At 44.5% G+C, this 20310-nt stretch overlaps 1 protein-coding gene across 4 annotated transcripts in view; it reads left to right on the top strand.

Moving 5' to 3' along the window:
• Positions 1 to 4644, top strand: part of LOC113827858 (trithorax group protein osa) — a gene marked incomplete at its 5' end in the record, with an annotated part of 64421 nt that extends 59777 nt beyond the window's left edge. For all 4 annotated transcript variants that reach the window (XM_070133947.1, XM_070133946.1, XM_070133945.1 and 1 more), the window contains 3 exon segments: positions 50 to 201; positions 368 to 587; positions 863 to 4644. In XM_070133947.1, the coding sequence (XP_069990048.1) occupies positions 50 to 201; positions 368 to 587; positions 863 to 3649 (3159 nt within the window).
• Between the last annotated feature and the right edge of the window lie 15666 nt (positions 4645 to 20310).

Here is a 20310-nt window from a genome sequence, read left to right as displayed (position 1 = left end):
TACTTTTCCAAAGGAAACTAATTTTGACCATTTATTTCTGTTCATTCAGTGTGGGGGCAGCATGTATGGTGTTTACACTGGCAAACATCAATTCCCCCTTGATAGTGTTGAGGCGGTGCTGCCGGTGCTGGCACGAAGGAAGCGCATGACCCGCTCTGACCTTCCTACTCTTGACCCCTGGAGGCTACTCATGTCTTTGCGGTGAGCAATAAACTTTTATCTCTCATTTCTTTTGTTATTATTTTTACCGATACTACTGTTGTATGCATTTTTATATGAAATTCTCCTTGCTTTTCTCTTTATTATTATTTTTGTGATCACTCAGAATTAAAGCAATGGTTTTCAAACATTTTTTGTGTAATTACAGGTGTGGTCTGGCTGCGGAAGTGACCTGGGCCTTAGATGTCTTGAACATTCTCCTGTTTGATGACCAAACGGTAGTTTACTTTGGCTTACACCACATGCCAGGACTCCTAGAGGCCCTCATTGAACACCTCAGAAGGGGCCTTATCAACATGTTTGACATCTGCTCAGAACTGGAGCTTGGCAGTGATGAGAAGGCCACGGGAGCTAACAAAAGGGTCAAGGTGAATTGCATTTTGAGTTTTTTCTGTGCTTTGTTCTTGATATGTAATATTTCATATGATAAAACCATGTATACATATAAATATGTGCATGCACACACACACACACACACACACACACACACACACACACACACACACACACACACACACACACACACACACACACACACACACACACACACACATTGTGTATGTATGTATGTATTTATATTTATCTTATCAGTCACTCAGTTCTGCAAAGTTTGCAAGTGTTGAAAACCATGAATTGTCCACAGGCAATGCAGCATGATGACTCAGACAGACCCTGGTACTTGCGGCCGCCACCATCGCCCACCCTCGAGCTAGACCTGGGCAAGTTAGAGGATCATGACCTGCAGAACAAGGAGGAGATCTTAAAGGGGGCGGAGGATTTCACTTTAATCACCAAGACGGGCAAGACGGTTAAATTCGTGAAGCGGGATGGTGAGCTGTTCATGCGTGAAGGCAGCCGGGAGTGGGACAAGTGGGAGGGCTTCAGCTCAGGTGTAGACACCTGGTCGGTGGGTGGAGGTGAGTGCACCGCCCACATTATCTGCAGCATGCAGAGCTCGGTGCCTCCCCTGCCCTTCACTCGCCTCATGCCCTGCAAGGATGGCAGGATCGAGGAGATGTCCCTCAAGAAAGAGAAGCTGATAGAGGTCAAGGAGGAGGTGGAAATTAAGAAGGAAGTGATAGTGGAAGTGAAAAAAGAGGAAAAGAGTAAGAAGGAGAAAGTGGTGGATGTGTTGGCAGAGTTAAAGGAAAAGAAGGTGGAGAAGATGGAGGACCTTATTTCTAGAGAAAAGTGTGACAACTCCAAAGATACTGAGTCAACAGACAAACTTTTCAGTCAAAGGATAAATAGAGTTAATAATGCAAGGAAGAGCAAACTAGACGAAATATTTAAGAAGTTAAAGAAGGAACCAATGGAGGACCATAGTGACAATAAGAAAAGGGAGACAAAAGAAGTGTGTGTTTTGAAAAAGGACAATGAAGTGCATGTAGACAGTAGTGTTGTGGTGAAACAGGAACCAAGTAGTGATAAGTTAACTGAGAGAAAACAAGAGGAAGTATCTCAAAATAAGCCAGAATCTAAAGAAAAATTAGAAAGGCGTGAAAGCAGTGGCTCCAAGAGGGAAAGTGGTGGATTCAAAAGACCTCATGAGGATCTAGAGGAGGAATCGTGGAGTCCAGATGAAGCATCGTTAAGCACAACTACTGAGGGTCAGGACTGGTTAGGTCGACGTGTCATGTGCGTGGGTACTGTGATCCGGAATCTGTCCTTTATTCCAGGAAATGAAGAGGTGATGAGCAAATGCGCATCTCTGCTAGCCTTACTTGGCAAGACAATCCTGCTGCACCATGAGCACCCCAAACGCACCCCTTCCACGGCGCATTATGACCGTGACGAGGAGGCGGACCTGAGCGACTGGTGCAGCTCCCTGGCTCCGGACACACACTGGTGGTGGCCCTACCTCCACCATGTGCATGAGAACACGCTGGTCACCCTGGCCAACATGGCAGGCTCTCTCGATTTGTCTATTTACCCAGAAGAGATCTCACGGCCCTTGTTAAATGGCCTCCTACACTGGGCCACCTGTTCTGCCTCGTATGGTCAGGATCCCTTCCCAGGTGGTGGAACATCTCTTCAGTCTGCGTTGTCACCTCAGCGTCTCGCCCTGGAGGCCCTTGTTAAGCTCTGTGTGCTGGACCAGAACACAGACTTAGTTCTAGCAACACCACCTTTCACACGGTTAGACAGCCTGTGCGGCCAGCTGACCCGCTTTATGTGCCGTGGGGAGGACCAGGTCTTACGTGAGTTCTCCATCAATCTCCTCCACTATTTCTCAGCTGCAGACTCGGGTGTGGCTAGAGTCATAGCCATGCAGAATGGGTGTGTCTCTCTCCTGGTGGCTTTCATCGAGGAGGCAGAGGCTGCGGCGATGAATGTGGCTAATGTGCAGGGTGTGAGTGCCCTCAAGGAAAATCCTGAGCTGATGGGGACGAGCCTGGACATGGTGCGGCGGGCTGCTAACACACTGGTGCACCTCTCGCGAGTGCCAGCCAATGCTCGGGTTTTAGCTAATTGTGAAAACAGACTATTGACATTGGTCATGAGCCAGATACTTGATACCTATGTTGCATCTCAGTTGTCACAGGTGTTATTTAATGTAGCCCAAGTGCAAAATGAATTTCCCCAATTATCACCTTGCCCTTCACCACCATCATCACCCCCACCAACTACAGCACAAGCCTCAGAGTTAACCAAAACTCCAGATGCACCAATGGATGTGGACTCACCACCATTAGATGCACCCAGCCAACCCACTTCTATATCCACAGCCGTAAAACTGGTCAATCATGACATTTTGACTGAGTATGATAAGACCAATGCTGCTTCCCCCAGTCCTGCTTCTGCTCCTTCTCCTAACCCTATTTCAGCCCCTAATGCCACACCTGTGCCCACCCCAGCCCCTGCCCCTGTCCCAGCTGCTACTCCATCTCCAGTTCCTGTCTCTGCCTCTACCCCATCAACTCCAGCCTCTGGCTCAGTTGCAACACCTGCTACAGCCTCTGCTCCTGCCCCTGCCCTTGCCCCTACCACAGCCCCAGCTCCTGCCTCTGCCCCTGCCCCTGCCCCTGCTACTCCTGCACCTGCCTCTGCCCCAGCCCCAGCCCCTGTTCCTGCGGTGACCCCTGCAATTGCTCCTAGCCCCACTCCAACCCCAGCTGTTTCCCTCGCTCCTGCCCCCACCCACACCCCAGCCTCAGCTCCATTCTCACCTCTTCCGTCAGCGCCTGCTGCGACTCCTGCACCAGTACCTACAGCTGTACCAAGTCTAGGTAAAGTCCCAACTCCTAATTTAACCCCTCCCCCTATCTCTGCAAACAGCCCTGTATTTAACCCACAAAAAATGCCCATGAAGCCCAGCAATCCCCCCACCCAAACCACAAACTCCGAGTCATCTACAAAGTGCGAGTCCCTGGCAGCGGCGACAGCCCCGGTCCCCATGGAAGCGTCAGCAGCAAGTCCCTCATCTTAGTAGCGGGTGGGTGAACCCAGTGAGCGTGTAGGCCTCTCTCAGCCATGTGTGGTACAAACTGTGTGGTGGGGGTGACACTATGCCCCCTAGGGTCCCCCCCGGTCCCAGGGCCCCCCCTAGTGTCTCAGCAGGGCCCTTGCAAGGACCACCTCAGTGATATTGAGTCCTACCAGGCATTAGGGCTCTCAGTGTTGTGTACAGTAACTAAAATAAGATGTGTGTCCTGCTGTAAGCAGTGTCTGTGAATTATTCTAAAGTGCGAGTGTAGCCAGCAACAAGTCTGTGAAAGTCTGTGTATTTGTACTTTTCAATGTACAGAAGTCTGTACTCATCTCAGCTGTATTTCTTGGATTTAAAGAAAGTTGTAGAAAGAAAGTATTCAGAGAAACAGTGTTTCTTTAACCTTGTTCTTGAATATGCATTTTTGTTCTATCAGTTCTGGTATGACACTTGTAAATCCAGATTTAAGATTCCTTTCATTTGTTTATAAGATGGAGTTGATGCCAAACATTTTTGTCTAAAATTGTAAGGTTTTGGTTGGCAGTTCTAGATTTGCCATTGGCTTTTTGATTTTACTTAACAAAAAAATGTTGATCTGAAAGGAGTACAGTATTATTCACATGAACATGACTTTCACTCTGTTTTATTCTATTTAAAGAAGGAACTTAGAAGGCTGTATAAAAAAAAACAGTGTATGTCATTGTATATAGTCAAATAGTTTGAAAAAGAGATACTTCAGGAGAGGTCATTCCTTGTTTATATAAATTTTCCAGTCTTGGAAAATTATAAAAAAGAAAATACTGATCTAATATCTGGGATTCAAGATGACTGAATCCCTCACCACCACCAAAATCAGAAAATCAAATCAATTTATGTTGTTTTGAAGTACTGGTGAGAGGAACAAAAAAGTTACTGAAGTTTTTAGACAATATTTTCCTCAAGTTTAAACAAATTGTAATTGTTTTTTTATTTAATAAAGATGAAAACGAAACTTACCTAGCTCTTTATTGGCAAATGAATTTTATGTGAATACCATTATGTAAACAGATTTAAATTCGACTTCTATATCTTCGTTTCTACTTATGAATTGATTCTGCGTTTTCTCTGCAGGGCAAACCAGGAACTTGCTTCCCGAGATTACTTTGTATCTTTACAGATACAGGTTTGAATACAAGAGAAATGCTGATTGTGTGATTAGAGAAGATACTATGACTAGCAAATGTGCTAAAATTAGAGGTTTGAGAAGGATTTTTCTTCATTAAATTTGTGATTGGGGTATGAGCAGACGGGAGTCCCCCTCACTTCTCCTCTTCTCTTCTCTCTGATTCTACCCTCTCTCCCACTCAGCATCCTTCCCTTTCCATCTTCTAATTGTAAAGTAAGAGGAAAATGTAGTTGAGTAACGTAGACTGCGAATAAGCCTGGGCACCCAGTCTCGTGGAGAAAAGATGAGAGCGAAAGTGAATTCTCCATAACGTAAGTGATGTAATTGACGAGTTTCGGTTATTTTCATAAGCCTTGCGTCCCCTAAATCCCGTTGTCATGGCAGGGGGTCTAGGAAACGGAGACTGGGAACCAGTGCTAAGGATCTCCCCAACCTCAGCCCTCGCCTCGACTAATTCTGCATGGTTTTTCCCCTTTCCGTTTCCTTCTCTAATCCCTGTTACTATCGTTTTCCCAAAGCGTGTGTGAATCATGATGAATGAATGAAAGGCTGACTTTGTGCCAGTCATTGAACGGCCTGAGGGAGCCATTGGCCATTCCCGTTTAATCGCCTATGTCTTACCCCCCCACCCCCATCCCAGAATCTAAGGTCCAATGTAGGGAAAAGGGTCTGAAGTCCTTGCCACCACTAATTTCGCATGGTCGTTTTTTCTCCTTTTCTTTTACTCTTCATCCCCTTCTGTCCACATCCTAAAGTGTGACAGGCGTGCTGAGAGGATTAAACGCTGGCTTTGTGTCTTGAATAGCCTTCGTACTCCGTCTGCTATTCCCTCTACCATTTTCACAGCCATACTAACCTACAGCGCTTTCTACAGAATTTATTTTATCCTTATTGTTCATTTTTCCCTCCGCCATAATACGTTGTCATAATGCTGCATGACTTTTCCTTACCTGGATTCTTCGCCCCAAGCCTCGCCCTATTGCTGCATTTCATATACGCCGCTAATGACCTTGTTTGCTAACGTGGTAGAATTTTTTTTCAATAAATAAATACATATCCCTTATCCTCCCCGGGGACCCTAAGGAGTGAACTACTGCTTTCCCCATCATACTCCAGGCTTACCGTGACCATTAATGAAGATTTTGTCCCCCTATTAGGGGCAACGAGGCTTGCCCCTCTATCAAATAGCCCCACTGACTTTTATTCTCTTGTTAGCCTGACCTCAGGCTTTCCTTTGACCACGACTCTGAACTCTGCTACTTCTACTCCCTCCTCAACGCCGACCATCACCTCCGTCCAGTCCAGATGATGCATCCAGGTCATTTACTCAACCTCCAGAAAACATTCTTCCTCCTCCAAACATCTTAATTTCCTCCACCCCCACAGCTTTCTTCATCTACTACCACCACCTCCGTTATTACAACTGTAGCCATCTCTCCGCAGTACTACCTCTCTCAACACTAATCTCACCTGCACACACCCCAGTCCTTCTACTAATCGGGGCGATTTTTCGTGATCCCCTCCACGGCCCCTTACTCTGACAACTCTCTCCTCTTCCAGCAATGTCTCCAAAAGTTTCCTTCCAGCCTTGTCACAATTGTATCCGAATCCCAAGTTAAAGCATTATCAACCCTGACTGACCACTTGCAAACCAATTCCTGCCTAGCCTCATCCCTCCCTCAATACTTGTACCAGAACTGTCTCATCTCCCACGACAAACTGCTCTGTCTACGGCAAGGATTGGTCAGATTGTGGGGAAGACTAACTGGCTTGCCTCGTGGACTGTGATGCAGTATCAGTACAATGTTACACCATTCCCTAAAGAGGCCGTCGTAAGACTCACCAATTTTGCCAAAATTACTTTCCGTAAACCTCCCCTTTATTGTTTATATTGGCGGAGTATCCTTCCCTGTCCACCATATCTACCTCCCCCGGTCGGGCTATGGCGTTCCATAGCCCGATGTCCTCTGCCGAAACAGTTCATAACCAGTAGAACTGCTCTGCACAATCACGCATGTAGGCCAGTTGTGGCAGCTCCCATAATGTATTTCAAAGGGGCTATTCTACCTACAAGTTTGAGTCTGAAGTGGCAACTCTCGGACTTGGCCTCACTATACGTGATGCCGGTCAGGAGGCGCGTCGACGAGATTTTTCTCTTGCTCCCAATTCCAGTAGTGTCGTTTGTTTTGTCCATTTGACCGCCCATGTTCCAAATTGACACCGAAACCCCTCATCCATCCCCCAACTTCACTATTCCCGCATTCCTGATACTTCACCTTCACCCTCTCATCCCTTATTTCGCCCCTAGCTCCTTCCCCTCCAACTTCGACACCCACTGTCGCTGTCACATACTTCGACATGTGCAGGCAATCGTTTTCGTGCCTTGACTTCTCTGTTTTATTCTCGATTTAGACTTCCACTGGTGTTCTAGACCAGTTTCCCTACAGTGACCACTTTCCAGTCCTCCTTTCTCCTACTTCATACATTCCACTTCCTAATCCCCCTCAGAGGTGCTTTGATAAAGCTGATTGTCATACTTTTACTTAACCTCTCAACTATTCCTCTTCCCCTTCTCGTCCATTTTCAGATGTGCTTCAGTGTTGTTGTCCCAAGAGCTGCCTATACAGCTATTCCCTGAACCTTCATGTGTGTCCCATGGTGCGACCCAGATTGCACCAAAGCGCTCCGTTTAAAACGCGCAGCCTGGAACAATTACCGCTACAAACGAGCCACCCCTAGTCAGTTATCAGCACTTATCTCCATAAAAAAAACATCCGCCTGTCTTCGACGCACAATCTTGAATAGCTGAACAATAGCTGGCGAAATTATCTCTCCTCGATTATATCTATATCTGTTTCAGCTGTCTGACGTCGGATCCAGGCAAACATCTACCTTGTCCTCCATATTCGCGATACTCTCATCTCTGATCCACTCCTATCCGCTATTTTTTCAGCCAGGTTAGGTTCCATTAAAACTACCCGAGAACGCACTTCCATCACATTCTCCCTGTCCTTTGATGAATCCTATAATGCTCCTTTTTCTCCCTCAGTATTTCACGCTGCCTCATGCTGCGGCCACACCGAGCGCGACGCGCGGGAAACTTTGTCCTGTGCTAACCAAAGGGACGCGGCCACACCGCCCTCGCGCGAGAGGGAAGCCGCGATTCCGCGCGCCTTCGCCAGAGGCTGGGCGGGAAGAATGGCGGTTAACTTTACTCGCGCGAAGGACGCGCCGGGATGGGTGTCGAGTCTTATTACCGAGGTTCTTCAGACAACAAACATTAGGAATGAAGATAAAATGCAAGGGGATAGATGAACTGTTACTAAGCAGTGGAAGAGGATTAGGGATAAAATGTCAGTTCCAATTTTGTTTATTTTGATAGACAGCGGTATTAATTGCGATGGCATATCACCTATGTAAAATTGCTTCTTTACTAGTTAATATCTTTAGTATTTATGGATGTGGTTACCTCGTGATTGATTACATCATAAATATTTGTCTATAATAAAAAAAAAGTTATGAGAGCATCGTAAATTTCTCAATAATTGATTATATCTTATCATGAATAATTATTCTTACAGTCATGAACGATCATATTCATATTTATATAGGGTAGTATATTCATATATATATCGTAAATGAAAATAATTATATGTTTCTTGGATGATTATATTTACGTTCTTCATGGATAATCATGTATTTTTGAGGGCATGCGCTTCCAAAGGTGTTCTCGGGACAATTGCATTTAATGAATATTTTATTTAAGCTTTCACCCATAGATTTAAACAGCGATTTCTTCACTTTGCTGTACTGCAATCATGGTGCAGAGTGCATTACCGTGAATGCATCGGTGCTCAAGTTATAGATGAGGTCTAAATTAACAAAACATTTAATAAACGCATTGTCGGACAGTTGCTCTGAGACCGTCTTTGGAAGGCAGACCCTCATTTATCATAATCAGTTGTACTTGTATTTATCACAGATGGTTATATTTATCATAATGATGTCGATGATTATGACGATAATCATAGGAGTGTATTGTGACTTGTCAAACCGAACCGAACTTGGCTGAATCTTTCCTGGTCACCCTGGCAACTCCGACGCCCTGATGTTCTTCATTCCCTTATACTCCGACTCCTTCCATCTTCCTCTCTATCCCGTACTTCTACTTTTTCTCACCTATCCTCCTAGCCACTCCGACATCCTTTCAGAATCCCATACTTTCTGCTCTGACAATCTGTTCTTCCTCAGACGAATGCATATCCTTAACTCAACCCCCTCTTTGCCCTTACCGATAGTATACCTTCCTGTAGTACTACATAACCTTTGGTGTCTAGCACATTTATTTTGCATTTTAACCATTAACCACTAATGCACCTTTCTGCAGCTTATACCTTTGATGTCTAGCACACTTATTTTGCTTTGTGCCCATTAACCATTAACCTTGCGTCCTCTAGCGCGTCAGTAACTTCTGTAGCGATACTATTTATTTATTTATCTACTTTTTTTGTGTGCGTGTGTGTGTGTGGGGGGGGGGGGCTATAATCCATACTGCGAATACTGTAGCGTCTTCATCTTTTACGGACAGTACGGTGTGGGAACGTGGTGTCTCCCAAGGTCTGGAGAAGAACCCGTAATGCAGAGGCATGTTCATAAAGTGATAACGGTGGCAAGTTCGAGTATGCTAGGGTTCTTAATGCAATGCAGCTTTTTGGATGCAAATGACGTCATCCATGATCAAGGCTGCAGTAAGAATGATGGTGCAAGCAAAATATGTGAACAGTAGAAATGGGTGAGAAAAATACTCAGATTAAATAAGACAGGTTGAAGAAAGATAAGAATGCTGTGTAAATCCCCCACCCCCATCTCTCTCTCTCTCTCTCTCTCTCTCCCTCTCCCTCTCTCTCTCTCTCTCTCTCTCTCTCTCTCTCTCTCTCTCTCTCTCTCTCTCTCTCTCTCTCTCTCTCCCTCTCCCTCTCCCTCTCCCTCTCCCTCTCCCTCTCCCTCTCCCTCTCCCTCTCCTCTCTCTCTCTCTCTCTCCCTCTCTCTCTCCCTCTCCCTCTCCTCTCTCCCTCTCCCTCTCCCTCTCCCTCTCTGCCCCCTCTGTCTCTCTCTCTCTCTCTCTCCCTCTCTGTCTCTCTCTCTCCCTCTCTCTCTCTCTCTCTCTCCCTCCCCCCCTCTCTCTCTCTCTCTCCCCCTCTCTCTCTCTCTCTCTTTCTCTCTCTCTCTCTCTCTCTCTCTCTCTCTCTCTCTCTCTCTCTCTCTCTCTCTCTCTCTCTCTCTCTCTCTCTCTCTCTCTCTCTCTCTCTCTCTCTCTCTCTCCCTCTCTCCTCCCCCCTCTCTCTCCTTCCCCCCTCTCTCTTTTTCAAGGACCGTCAGTTTTCTCACCCGCGGGGCTCACATCAGACAGTCAAGATGGTCGGTCGCCAGTTGAGACTCCAAATGTGACGTCATGTCCCGTACAGTACACTATGTATAAGAAGGATGAAGAAATTACTCTCGAAAGAAAGAAAAGAGAGAGATCTGAGATTAGTAGTAAGCTACGTAAGATGAAATATTAATGAGAGATAAAGGTGCAGAGCATTACTCCTTGCGCGTCCAAAGTTTGTGTTGGGAATGTTCTAATGCTAATGTTTCTGTCGCCGTTTGGTTGTAGGTGCCGTACTTACTAAACGTCGGTGCGTAGTTTTTCTCAACGGCCCGGGGTCGATGAGGCAGTTCACCTAGAGAATGAGAGATACCCTTCCCGTGTCCTCTCTCTCTCTCTCTCTCTCTCTCTCTCTCTCTCTCTCTCTCTCTCTCTCTCTCTCTCTCTCTCTCTCTCTCTCTCTCTCTCTCTCTCTCTCTCTCTCTCTCCCTCCCTCCCACCCTATATAGCATGTCTTTACCTTAAGTATGTTGGTTCAGGGTGGTTTTCTCTTACTCTTGCCAGACTTCTTACCCAGTATATATGTTCTGCGGTGTTATTGTGAACATTAATGTTTTGCTCATAGTTGGTGCCTCCTACATACTCTATGCGGTCTCATGTTCTGTGTATGCGGATGTTAATCGGCTACAAATGGTGTCTCATGTAGTTCTTTAATTGGGTGTCGTTGTTTTGGTCGACCTGTCCCTCTCGCCGCCAGGATTGCTTCGTTTCGTACAGCCTGGAGCTTGTACCGTGATGAACGTGGTATGATGTTCAAGGCGACGGAACGGTAATCCGAATAGGGCGTAGACAATGCTTTGTGAAAAAGGAGCTTTCCAGGCCAGCCTAAAAATCTGTTCTGTTTAAGTGTTTCCAACAACGTGATCTTCCTTTGATATGTGCTGAAGATTCGGTTTGGCGTCTTTAGTCCCAGTAGACTGCCTTCCTTAGAATATCCAGTGTTTATGGGCTCGAGGTTGAGGTTGCCAGGTCTAGTTCTTGCGGCTGGGATAACCAGAAACTTGTTCATGTTTGTATTTGTTTTCTAGGCCTCTAGGAACTGCTCGTCTTGCTCGTCCAGACATCTTGTCCAGGACCAGCAGGACAAGTGGGCCGCGTTCGGAGCCTCCAAGACCCTTTCTGCCCAGAATGCAATCGGCTCGAATGTAAGCATTCTTTTTGTCATACCGGTGTTTTTATTTTACACGCTGCATAGGTTTTGTAACTCCTTTGATGCATATTAAACTTACCTGCAACTGACAAACAAAAATATCCTTTGATAACACCAATAAAGGGCCATAAAATTACCCACCAATATCTTGTGGTTACCTGCAACTGTCAATGTTTACATAGGAAATCTACTGCGACGTCATTTCGTCCTGCTCGCCCACCTTCGCAGGAGGGCGAGTTGGACGAGCTAGACTACTTGTCCGGGACGAGATAGTGGAGGTTCCGAAAGGTCAAAACATCTCGTCCAACTGGTCTGGACGAGATAGACGAGCAGCTCCGAACGCAGCATAACTAATTCAGTGTAGCAACAATCCCGAGACCCTGACTGCGATGTGACGGTTTTGAGATGATTTGAATGACGTTATCTTTATGCATTATTTATTTAATGTCTCTAGATGAAAAGGGAGTGGGTGATGTATATATTATATAACGTATGGGTGAGAGTACACTCCCATGTGGAACTCCGCTTTGTAGCTGAAATTCCTCTCGTAGTATATGGGTCACCTCCAGTTAAGCTTTTCTCTTCCAGAAAGCTGTATAGAATCTTTGTTAGTGTTCTAGGTAGGTTTAATTGAAGTTGACGGCGTCTGATGGCAGTTTGCTAAATTTTGTCAAATGCTTTGGCAACATGAACGTGAATATCAATTTTCTTCTTTGCCAAAGCTAGGACTATTTCCTCAATTGCAACTGCATTTGCAGTAGTTTCACCCCGTGATTGTCGGAAGCCGTACTATCTGGCCTTTAACAATTCTTCATTTTTGAGATGTGCCTACAAAGAGGGGATTATTATGCGTTCTGAGATTTTTCTAGGTATTTTCAGGGAGGAGATTGGCCTAGAATTATCTAGTCTGTTAAGCGGTTAGTGTGACAGCGATTTTGAATGTCTGGAAAATATCCACTGCCTGGGGATGCATTCGGAATGGCGGGCGGGAATTTTTTGTAAGGTTTGTGCTTTCTTTTCTTTATCTAAATCTGGCTGATTCAAGTGGATTTATTCTTCATCTGTCTGCTGACATTGGGGATCTTTGTCGGGATTTGGGTGGTCAGTAAGTCTCCTGTGAAGCATCTTAGGAACACCAGGTCTAGTTTTAGCTAATCATGAGGGGCTAATTTTTCTAGTACCCTCTCTTGTGTCATGGTAGTTTTGTTTCCTCTAGATTCAGATGTATAGGCGCTGTGCAGGATGTTTCCCATTAAGTTTTACCTGATGCTCGAATTCCTTCATACCCTTAATTTTAGAGGAAAGGTAGGTGCCAAGTTCTGCCCATTTGTTGTTTTGCTCTGTTGATTTCTGCAATCCGGTGTCCAATTATCATGTACTGTCGTCCCAGCTCCCGAACCAGCCTCTCAAGTTAGCTGTCCCTTATTCATTAGTACAAGGTCTGCAGAAGTTTTAGCAAGTTGTTTGAGTGTGGTGAAATTATGTGTGGTGTTTTGGGGATACACGCATGCTTGGCTTCTAGGATGTGTTGAAACCAGTTGTCAAATTCTTTGTCTATAGCCTGTGTTGGCTTCCCATCCATTTCTGTGAGGGATGCTTCTTCCATCAGTACTTTGAATCTCTCCCAGTTGGCATTTTTGTACTGAGGTTTGGGTAGATCCAAAATGACTGGAATATGGCCTCTGGTTGTAAGGCTGCCAGGTGTAGTGTGAGTGTTCTGGTATAAATACTTGTTACGTAGGATAATAGTTTTGGTATATGAGAGCCGATAAGTTGCCAAAATAGTTTGAGTATCTCTCATCATCCTGGTTAAGTTTCCATTATGGTTGCCAGTATGTCCATGGTTCTACGTTTTGATGTCACCCAGAAAGTCAACGGGTTTGCGTCATCTTAAGGGCCACAGGCCCTCTGGTTGTTTCTACTTCGACTACCAGAAATTCTTGGTCAAAATCATAGTAAATAATGCTGGAGCCCATGTTTTACATCAAGAGCCACTCTCCGCCAGCTCTTTTTCCTGCCCTTTTATGCTGGTATACCTGGTATGTAGGACGTTGCGTTGCAAAATCCTTAGCTGTACTGTATGGATTGTGGTTCCTCGTAGCTTGTCTCCCTGTTATCATCTTTGCGTGGATTTCAGTTGACACTGCTTCCAGGTGTCTTTTTACTTTCTCTTCGTGGTTTATGAAATTTCTATTAGTAAATAAGAGCACATGTTGGGCCTTAATTTCTATTCCAAACTTTTTTTTTTTTTTTTTTTTTTTTTTTGTCATAATTAGCACATTTTTAAGGTCAAGTGCATCAATTTGTAGATCCATGTCCTTCGGGCCAGTACAAAGTTTTTGACTTCTGTACAGATTTGATTGGAAGGATTGGCAGCAGGTATGTTGATCTCAGCTTTTTCATTTGGGTGATTGTTTCTGTCTCCACCGGGGAAGTGACCTTCCATGACCTGAGTGTGAGGGTAGTCACTTATCATGCCAGTTATTAGTGATTACCTTTCTTTGGGGCAAACGGATGGGGCGTTTTCAGTTGGCTATGCAGCATTTTTTTTCTTTTTTTTCCTGAGGAGGGATGACCTGGAAAAGTGCGCTTGAGTCCACATCATTAGGGACGTCAACTTCAAGTGGGTTTGCTGCTTTCAGACCTTTTTTGATCTCTTCTACATATGTATCTGGCCTTCTTATGTTGGGGATGTGGGCGATGATCAGAATGGCTAGAGCCTTGAAGGAAAGATCATTCGGTAGAGTCATCATTGTGATTATTACCTCCTCTAGCACTGCGTCGTCTGCTCTTCTGGCAACTGTGCTGTATGGGAATTAAGGTGTTTTCCTTGACTGATATTTCTTACACTATCTTAATGATTTTTCCTGGCCTTATACTTTCCAGAGATGGTTCTGCGGTTCGCACCACAGTCTACCCATTTTGGGTTGGACTTGTTGCGACAGTCCCTGAAAATGTGGCCTTCCTGTGCACATTGACTGCAGATTTTGCTGTCTTCGTTCAGACATGTATTTTCTTTATATGATCATATGAGTAAAACATTATGCATTGGGAAACACTGATGTACCATTCATAGTCTGAATGGTACATCATTCATAGGACTGAAAGCCGAAATTAACAATCTTTTTTCTATTACCTTGTTTGCCATTGTCTTAGGTCTGAATCTGACTTTGATAATGTGCGACTTTTGTGTATTGAATTTCCGCCTCAATGGTACTTGCGAATTCTTTGATCAATGTCTTTCAGAACTAATGACATCTCTTTTTTGGCGATAATATTGGGGAGAATCCGGATGCACTAAGTGTTTAGTGTTTTATCTTCAAAAGACGGTTGTGCAAGTCCATGAGGCAAAATAACCGTTTTTGGTGGAAGTTAGCTTTACAATTTTGCTCTTCCTGTTGGCAGAGTGTTCTGAGTAGTTCCATTCTCTCTTCAGAGGATGAGCCACTGTTTACTGATTTTGGCATGGTTGTGAGTAGGCAGTGTAAAATATGAGAACAAAATCTACCTAGTCTTTGAGAGGGTATTCTAGGATTACATCACCCCCTCCCCTGCACTCTTGACGTGTGACTAGGAAAACGAAGGGTGGGTCACTTGAACAACTTAAGGATGCCCAAAGTGGGAGCCTAGCCCTATTCCTGCTCTGGATTGGGCAGAGAAACTGCCAGGATGTCCCTAGATCCTTGCCTCCCCCTCAATGGGATTCTTTGTCACCTTATATAGACATTGCCTGGACATAGCAAGCTACAATGTTGTCCCATCGAGGACGACAGAAGTGCATGTGTCGAGCAGTCTGAGTGATTCAGACTCCTTTAGGGTAATGCTCTCTAACTAGCAGTACCAGCCAATTATACCCTTCCTACGAAGGGCTGACCTAGGTCACACCCCTTTTGCCCATGATCAGCTCGAACACTGCCTTCTCCTAAGGGCCACCACTGCAGGGCCTCTGGGTTTACCTCTGTCCAGGACATGCCTCTGTACATGCCGGAAACCTGCGCCCCTGTCGACCCGCTACCTTCATCAGCAATCGTGGAAGCAGACAAGAAACCCTCTCTCTCTTTCTCTCTCCCTGTCTGTTTCTCTCTCTCTCCTCTCTTATATATAGTATTGCCATATGTGTCGCTTTGAGTTACATCGGTGGTAGACATAAATGAATTCCATAGTGGTGCTTCTCTAGCAGAGAAGGTACCCTGATGCTGGCTAGCCCGGGACCTCGAAACTTCACCAGGAGTCGATGAGACTGTACCATCCTGCACCTGAGCTATCTGGAGCACCATTGGAGCCCCGACGTCGCTACGATGTTCCAGTGATATGACAAAGATTGCTGACTTCCTGGATAAGTTTGAGAGCCCGTTTTTTCTATTTTGTCCAAATGTTAAAGCTAGTGGGCGCAATAGAAGACCAGGTCAGCGAAACATATTTTAGATGTGTTCTGATCTAGGACTTTCAACTCAAACTCAATCTCTTTCTTTCTCTCAACCAATGACAGTAGCAGTGTCGATATGATAATAAAATTACATGAAATAGAATCTTGTCCTTGAAATTAAGTGAAACTAAAAAGAAATCTAAACATAATTCCCTACGTATCAAACATGGTGCTTAATTTCAACTCGCACTCCTGATTCTTTTGTTAATGTTGCCAACTATTATCCCAGTCTCTGTCTCTTAGCATATTTAATCATTAACTAACTCCCCTCTTTACCCTTATCTTTACTACACCTTTCCATAGTTCTATACGATCTTTAATATACAGAACATTTATTTTGCTTTGCAACCATTAACCATTAGCGGCTATGATGTCAACCGTTATGATAAAGACCAAGGAGGGAGAACCTGTGCCTCGAAGATAAAAGGTTTCCAGAAAATCACACAAGGTAAAGGGGTGTATCATGTTAATATGGGAGTGAATTAGGAATTATTTACGATTGTAATGACATATATTACCTAGGTCGTTCACTCTTGAGGCACTCTCTTATGAGATCGATCGCTGCTGGGAGGGGTGGTCAGGGAAGTGAGGCTGGCAGCGTGTTTGAGGAGTCTGTGGTGAGTTAAGGAGATCTACAGAGGGATTGGGGGTGTAACTATGAGGTGTAGATGGTTGCAGCACATTGCAGTAAGTTGAATAATTCGTGGGAAGAGGTAGAGTGATGTCCCCCTCCAGGGCCTCTCTCCCTCTCCCTGGCCTTCCCCTTCTTCCTCCGAATCCAAACGGTTCGTCTTGATAAAATTCCTGACACAACAGAGGTAGACCATGGTGTTCCTCAAGGATCAATATTAGGACCAATTTTATTTTTAATATAGGTGAATGGGTTCAGTATGTAGACGATGCTGTTTTTATTAGCGGATCAAATTTGGTTAAAAAAGCTGAGCGTACATAATATAAATCAAAGAACAATTTTCTTAATCACGGTTTGCTTCTAAATGTAAAGAAGACTCGGCGTATGTGTTTAGGCATTACTCGGACAAATCTAGGCCTTTAGACGGACTCCCATATGCTGTTCAATGTCCATATGGATGAGATGCAGGGAAAATAAGTGGAATCCTAATGCATATAAATCAGACTCGAGTTGTTCAGGCACTGACGTTGAGCTCAGTTGGTTACTGTTTAGCAATGTGGGGAACAACTAATGCTGTTGAGTTAGAAAGGGCACAGGAACTACATTTTTGCAGCCAGAGTGGCAATGGAAGGGACCAGAAATAGGTTGATATCAGCCTGATTATTAAAAAGCTACAGTCGTTAAAGATTTAAAAAAAAAAAAAAAAAAAAAACGGTATGTGATATTAGATATTTCCCGGATTGGCTTTTGAGTTTCCCGACTGCGGAAAAAACAGGACCGACCAATAAACGGAGCTCAAGATCCATAAGAGTGAAAGGACCAGCTCTGTGGAATTCGTTGCTTATGCACGTTAGAAAAGCAGGTACCCTTAAAATGTTAAAAAAACGGGCTATGGAAATTCTCGTTAAGGGAGGCCACCCCTGAAAACTCCTTGGGCTCATATCTCGCTTATCTATCATGCAATTACTTTGAAATTTAATATGGTTTGTTACGGAATGCTTTTTTTTTTTTTTTTTTTTTTTGGGTGAATGGTAGCAATTTCTGAAAAAGTTTTTTTTTTCACAAAATTCATTTTTCACTTGATTGCTTTGAAAAAAAAAAATCATAGAATCTTTGATTATATATCTCCATTTTGTAGGGATTTTTGTATTGGCTTCGAAGGAAAAAACAATCGAAGTTTCCTTTTTTTTAGGGCTCCTGAATTCCGTTTTCTTTGACAAATTCAAAAATCAAATTCCTACAGAAAATTTCATTTTTGTTGAAGGTTAAAATGATACTCAACTTTCCCGAAGGAGATCTTCACCACGCTCTGCGGGGAAGGGATGCCAATTGTCGAAATTTATATGAAGAAAAAATATTTTAATGATAATTCTACATAATTTTTGGAAAAAAAACTTCACCAAGTGATAATTTAGGGTATCAAAGAAAACAGGATGATCAAAGAAAACGGAAAAGCTAAATTTTAAAAATATTCCTGAGAAATTCACCGGGGTGGCCCCCCTAAACAACCTTTACTAACGCGTCAAAAGGAAATAGCCACTCTTTCTAGTATCTTTTTTAAAGGCCGACACAATTTTATGATTATAAAAAAGAAAGCTTCTATAATATTAAATGTCTATTTTGTGTAAGAGGATGTTTTGATATGCTTGATTAGCTGATTTGCAAGGGTCAAAATATGATTAACTATGTTCCCCCCCAATCCCTTGCCCATTGTTGTCGTGGGGGGGCTTAGGAGACGAAGACTGAGACCCAATACAGGGATCTCCCCTGCCTAGGGCCTCAGCCTTCGACTCAACTAATTTTGCATGGTCTTTTCCCTCTCCAGCTTTTGTTTCCGCCTCTTCTCCATCCCCTTCTACTATCTACTTCCTAAGGTGTGAGAGCCGTGCTGAGAGGATGAAAGGCTGACCTAGTGCCAGTCCTGAACGGCCTGCGGGAACTATGGGCACGGTACTCCCGACTAATCTAGCCCTTACCTTCAGTAGCGAAAGGAGGTGGACCGTTTAGGCCTTTTTACATAATCCAGGTTCCCCATGACCAGTAATGAAAATGTAATCCCTTTATTAGAGGCTATGAGGCTAGCCCCTTTATCAAATAGCCCCAACCCAGGCTCTCCTTTGACCACGGCTCCGAACACTGAAACTACTACCCACTCCTCAATGCCTACTAGTGCATTACCCACCCAAGCAGAGAATCAATCTCCAGAAGACATTCCTACCCACCCAACTTCCTCATATTCAGCTCTACCCCTGCAACCTTCATCAAACAACCAATCCTCCCTTATTACTACCTTGCAAACATATTCTCTATAATTCCGTAATACTCCCTCTTCCACACGTCTCCGACCATCCACCACCACCAACCCTACAGATATCTTAAATACTCTGTTTAGCCCAGCTAAATGGGACCGATTTTTCGTGATCCCTGCTACAGCTCCTTACTCAGGCAACACTCTTCTCTTTCAACAATGCCTCCAAAAACAAGGAGGTAGAGTCCCTTTCTATACCAGACGCAATCGCTCCCGTCTGGTAACAGTCAGATCAGAAACTGAATCTATAGCACTATCAAATTTAACTGATCATTCTGGCAACTCCATTCCTGCAGAACCTCATCCAACCCTTAATACCTGTACCGGAACTGTCTCTCTCTCCCCAGCAAACTACCCAGTCGATACCAAAGATTGGTCAGACTGTGGAGAAGACTTATTAGGATGCCTCAAAGACCAAGATGGGAAATCAGTACATTGCTACACCATTCCTCCTAAAGATCAACGAAAGAATCCGACCAATATTGCCAAAATTACCTTCCTAACACATGACTTTCCCTTACGTATATACATTGGTGGACAATCCCTCCCTGTTCGACCATACCAACCCCCTCCCAGTCAATGTCAAAACTGTTGGGGCTTTGGACATCCTGCCAAACTGCCGTTCCACAGACCGATGCCCCATATGTGCCCAACCTGGTCATAACCGATCAAACTGCTCAGCACAAACACGTACATGTGCTAACTGCGGCGGCCCCCATAACGTATATTTTAGAGGCTGTCCCACTTATAAGTTTGAATCTGAGGTAGCAGCTCTCGGATACAAAACTGGTCTCACTTTACGTGAAGCCAGCCAGGCACGTCAACAAGGTTTCTCTCATACTCCATATTCTAATAACATCGTTCGCTCAGCCCCTCCCCCTCCATCCCAAAATTTCCCCTTTTCCACTTCTACATTTTTTATTCCTCAGACCAATTCCTTTGCCACTCTAAACCCAGACACCCCAATCTCAACCACAGCTCCAATCTCAACTACAGCCCCAACCACTACTAGATTCTAACCCCCTCAGACCAATTCTTTTACCACTCCAAACCCAGACACCCCAATCACAACCACAGCTCATATCTCAACTACAGCCCCAACACCACCCCCTCTCCCTCCCCGCACTACCCGCAGTAGACAGACTAAACGTTCTAACCCTTCTTCCCCTACAGCACAATCACCTCTACCTACCTATACCTTTGTTCCTGAGACACCAGTCTCCTCTTCCCCCCCTCATAAGAAAACCTTTATCCCACAAAACTCTCCAACCAATTCCATTGCAGAAACAATTACCTTCTCACAAAACTCTCCAACAAACTCCAATGCAGAAACAATGGATGACATTCAAAGCTACATGCTTGAGACACAAGATCCCATAACTCATGCTCCTTCCACACTTGAAGTGGTTGCCGATATTCATACCCCTCCTACTAATATTCCCCCTACACCCCTTCCTCCTACTCCCTCTCAACACAATCTAACCCCCTCAATCCCGTCCACCACTGATATCCATCCTCCCAATACCCATCCTCCTGATATCCATCCCCCTCGT

Source organism: Penaeus vannamei, chromosome 19 (genome assembly GCF_042767895.1).
Source record: "Penaeus vannamei isolate JL-2024 chromosome 19, ASM4276789v1, whole genome shotgun sequence".
In the NCBI taxonomy this organism is placed as follows: domain Eukaryota; kingdom Metazoa; phylum Arthropoda; class Malacostraca; order Decapoda; family Penaeidae; genus Penaeus; species Penaeus vannamei.
Note: the sequence above shows the minus strand (reverse complement) of the source record. Positions and strands in the feature narration are given on the sequence as shown.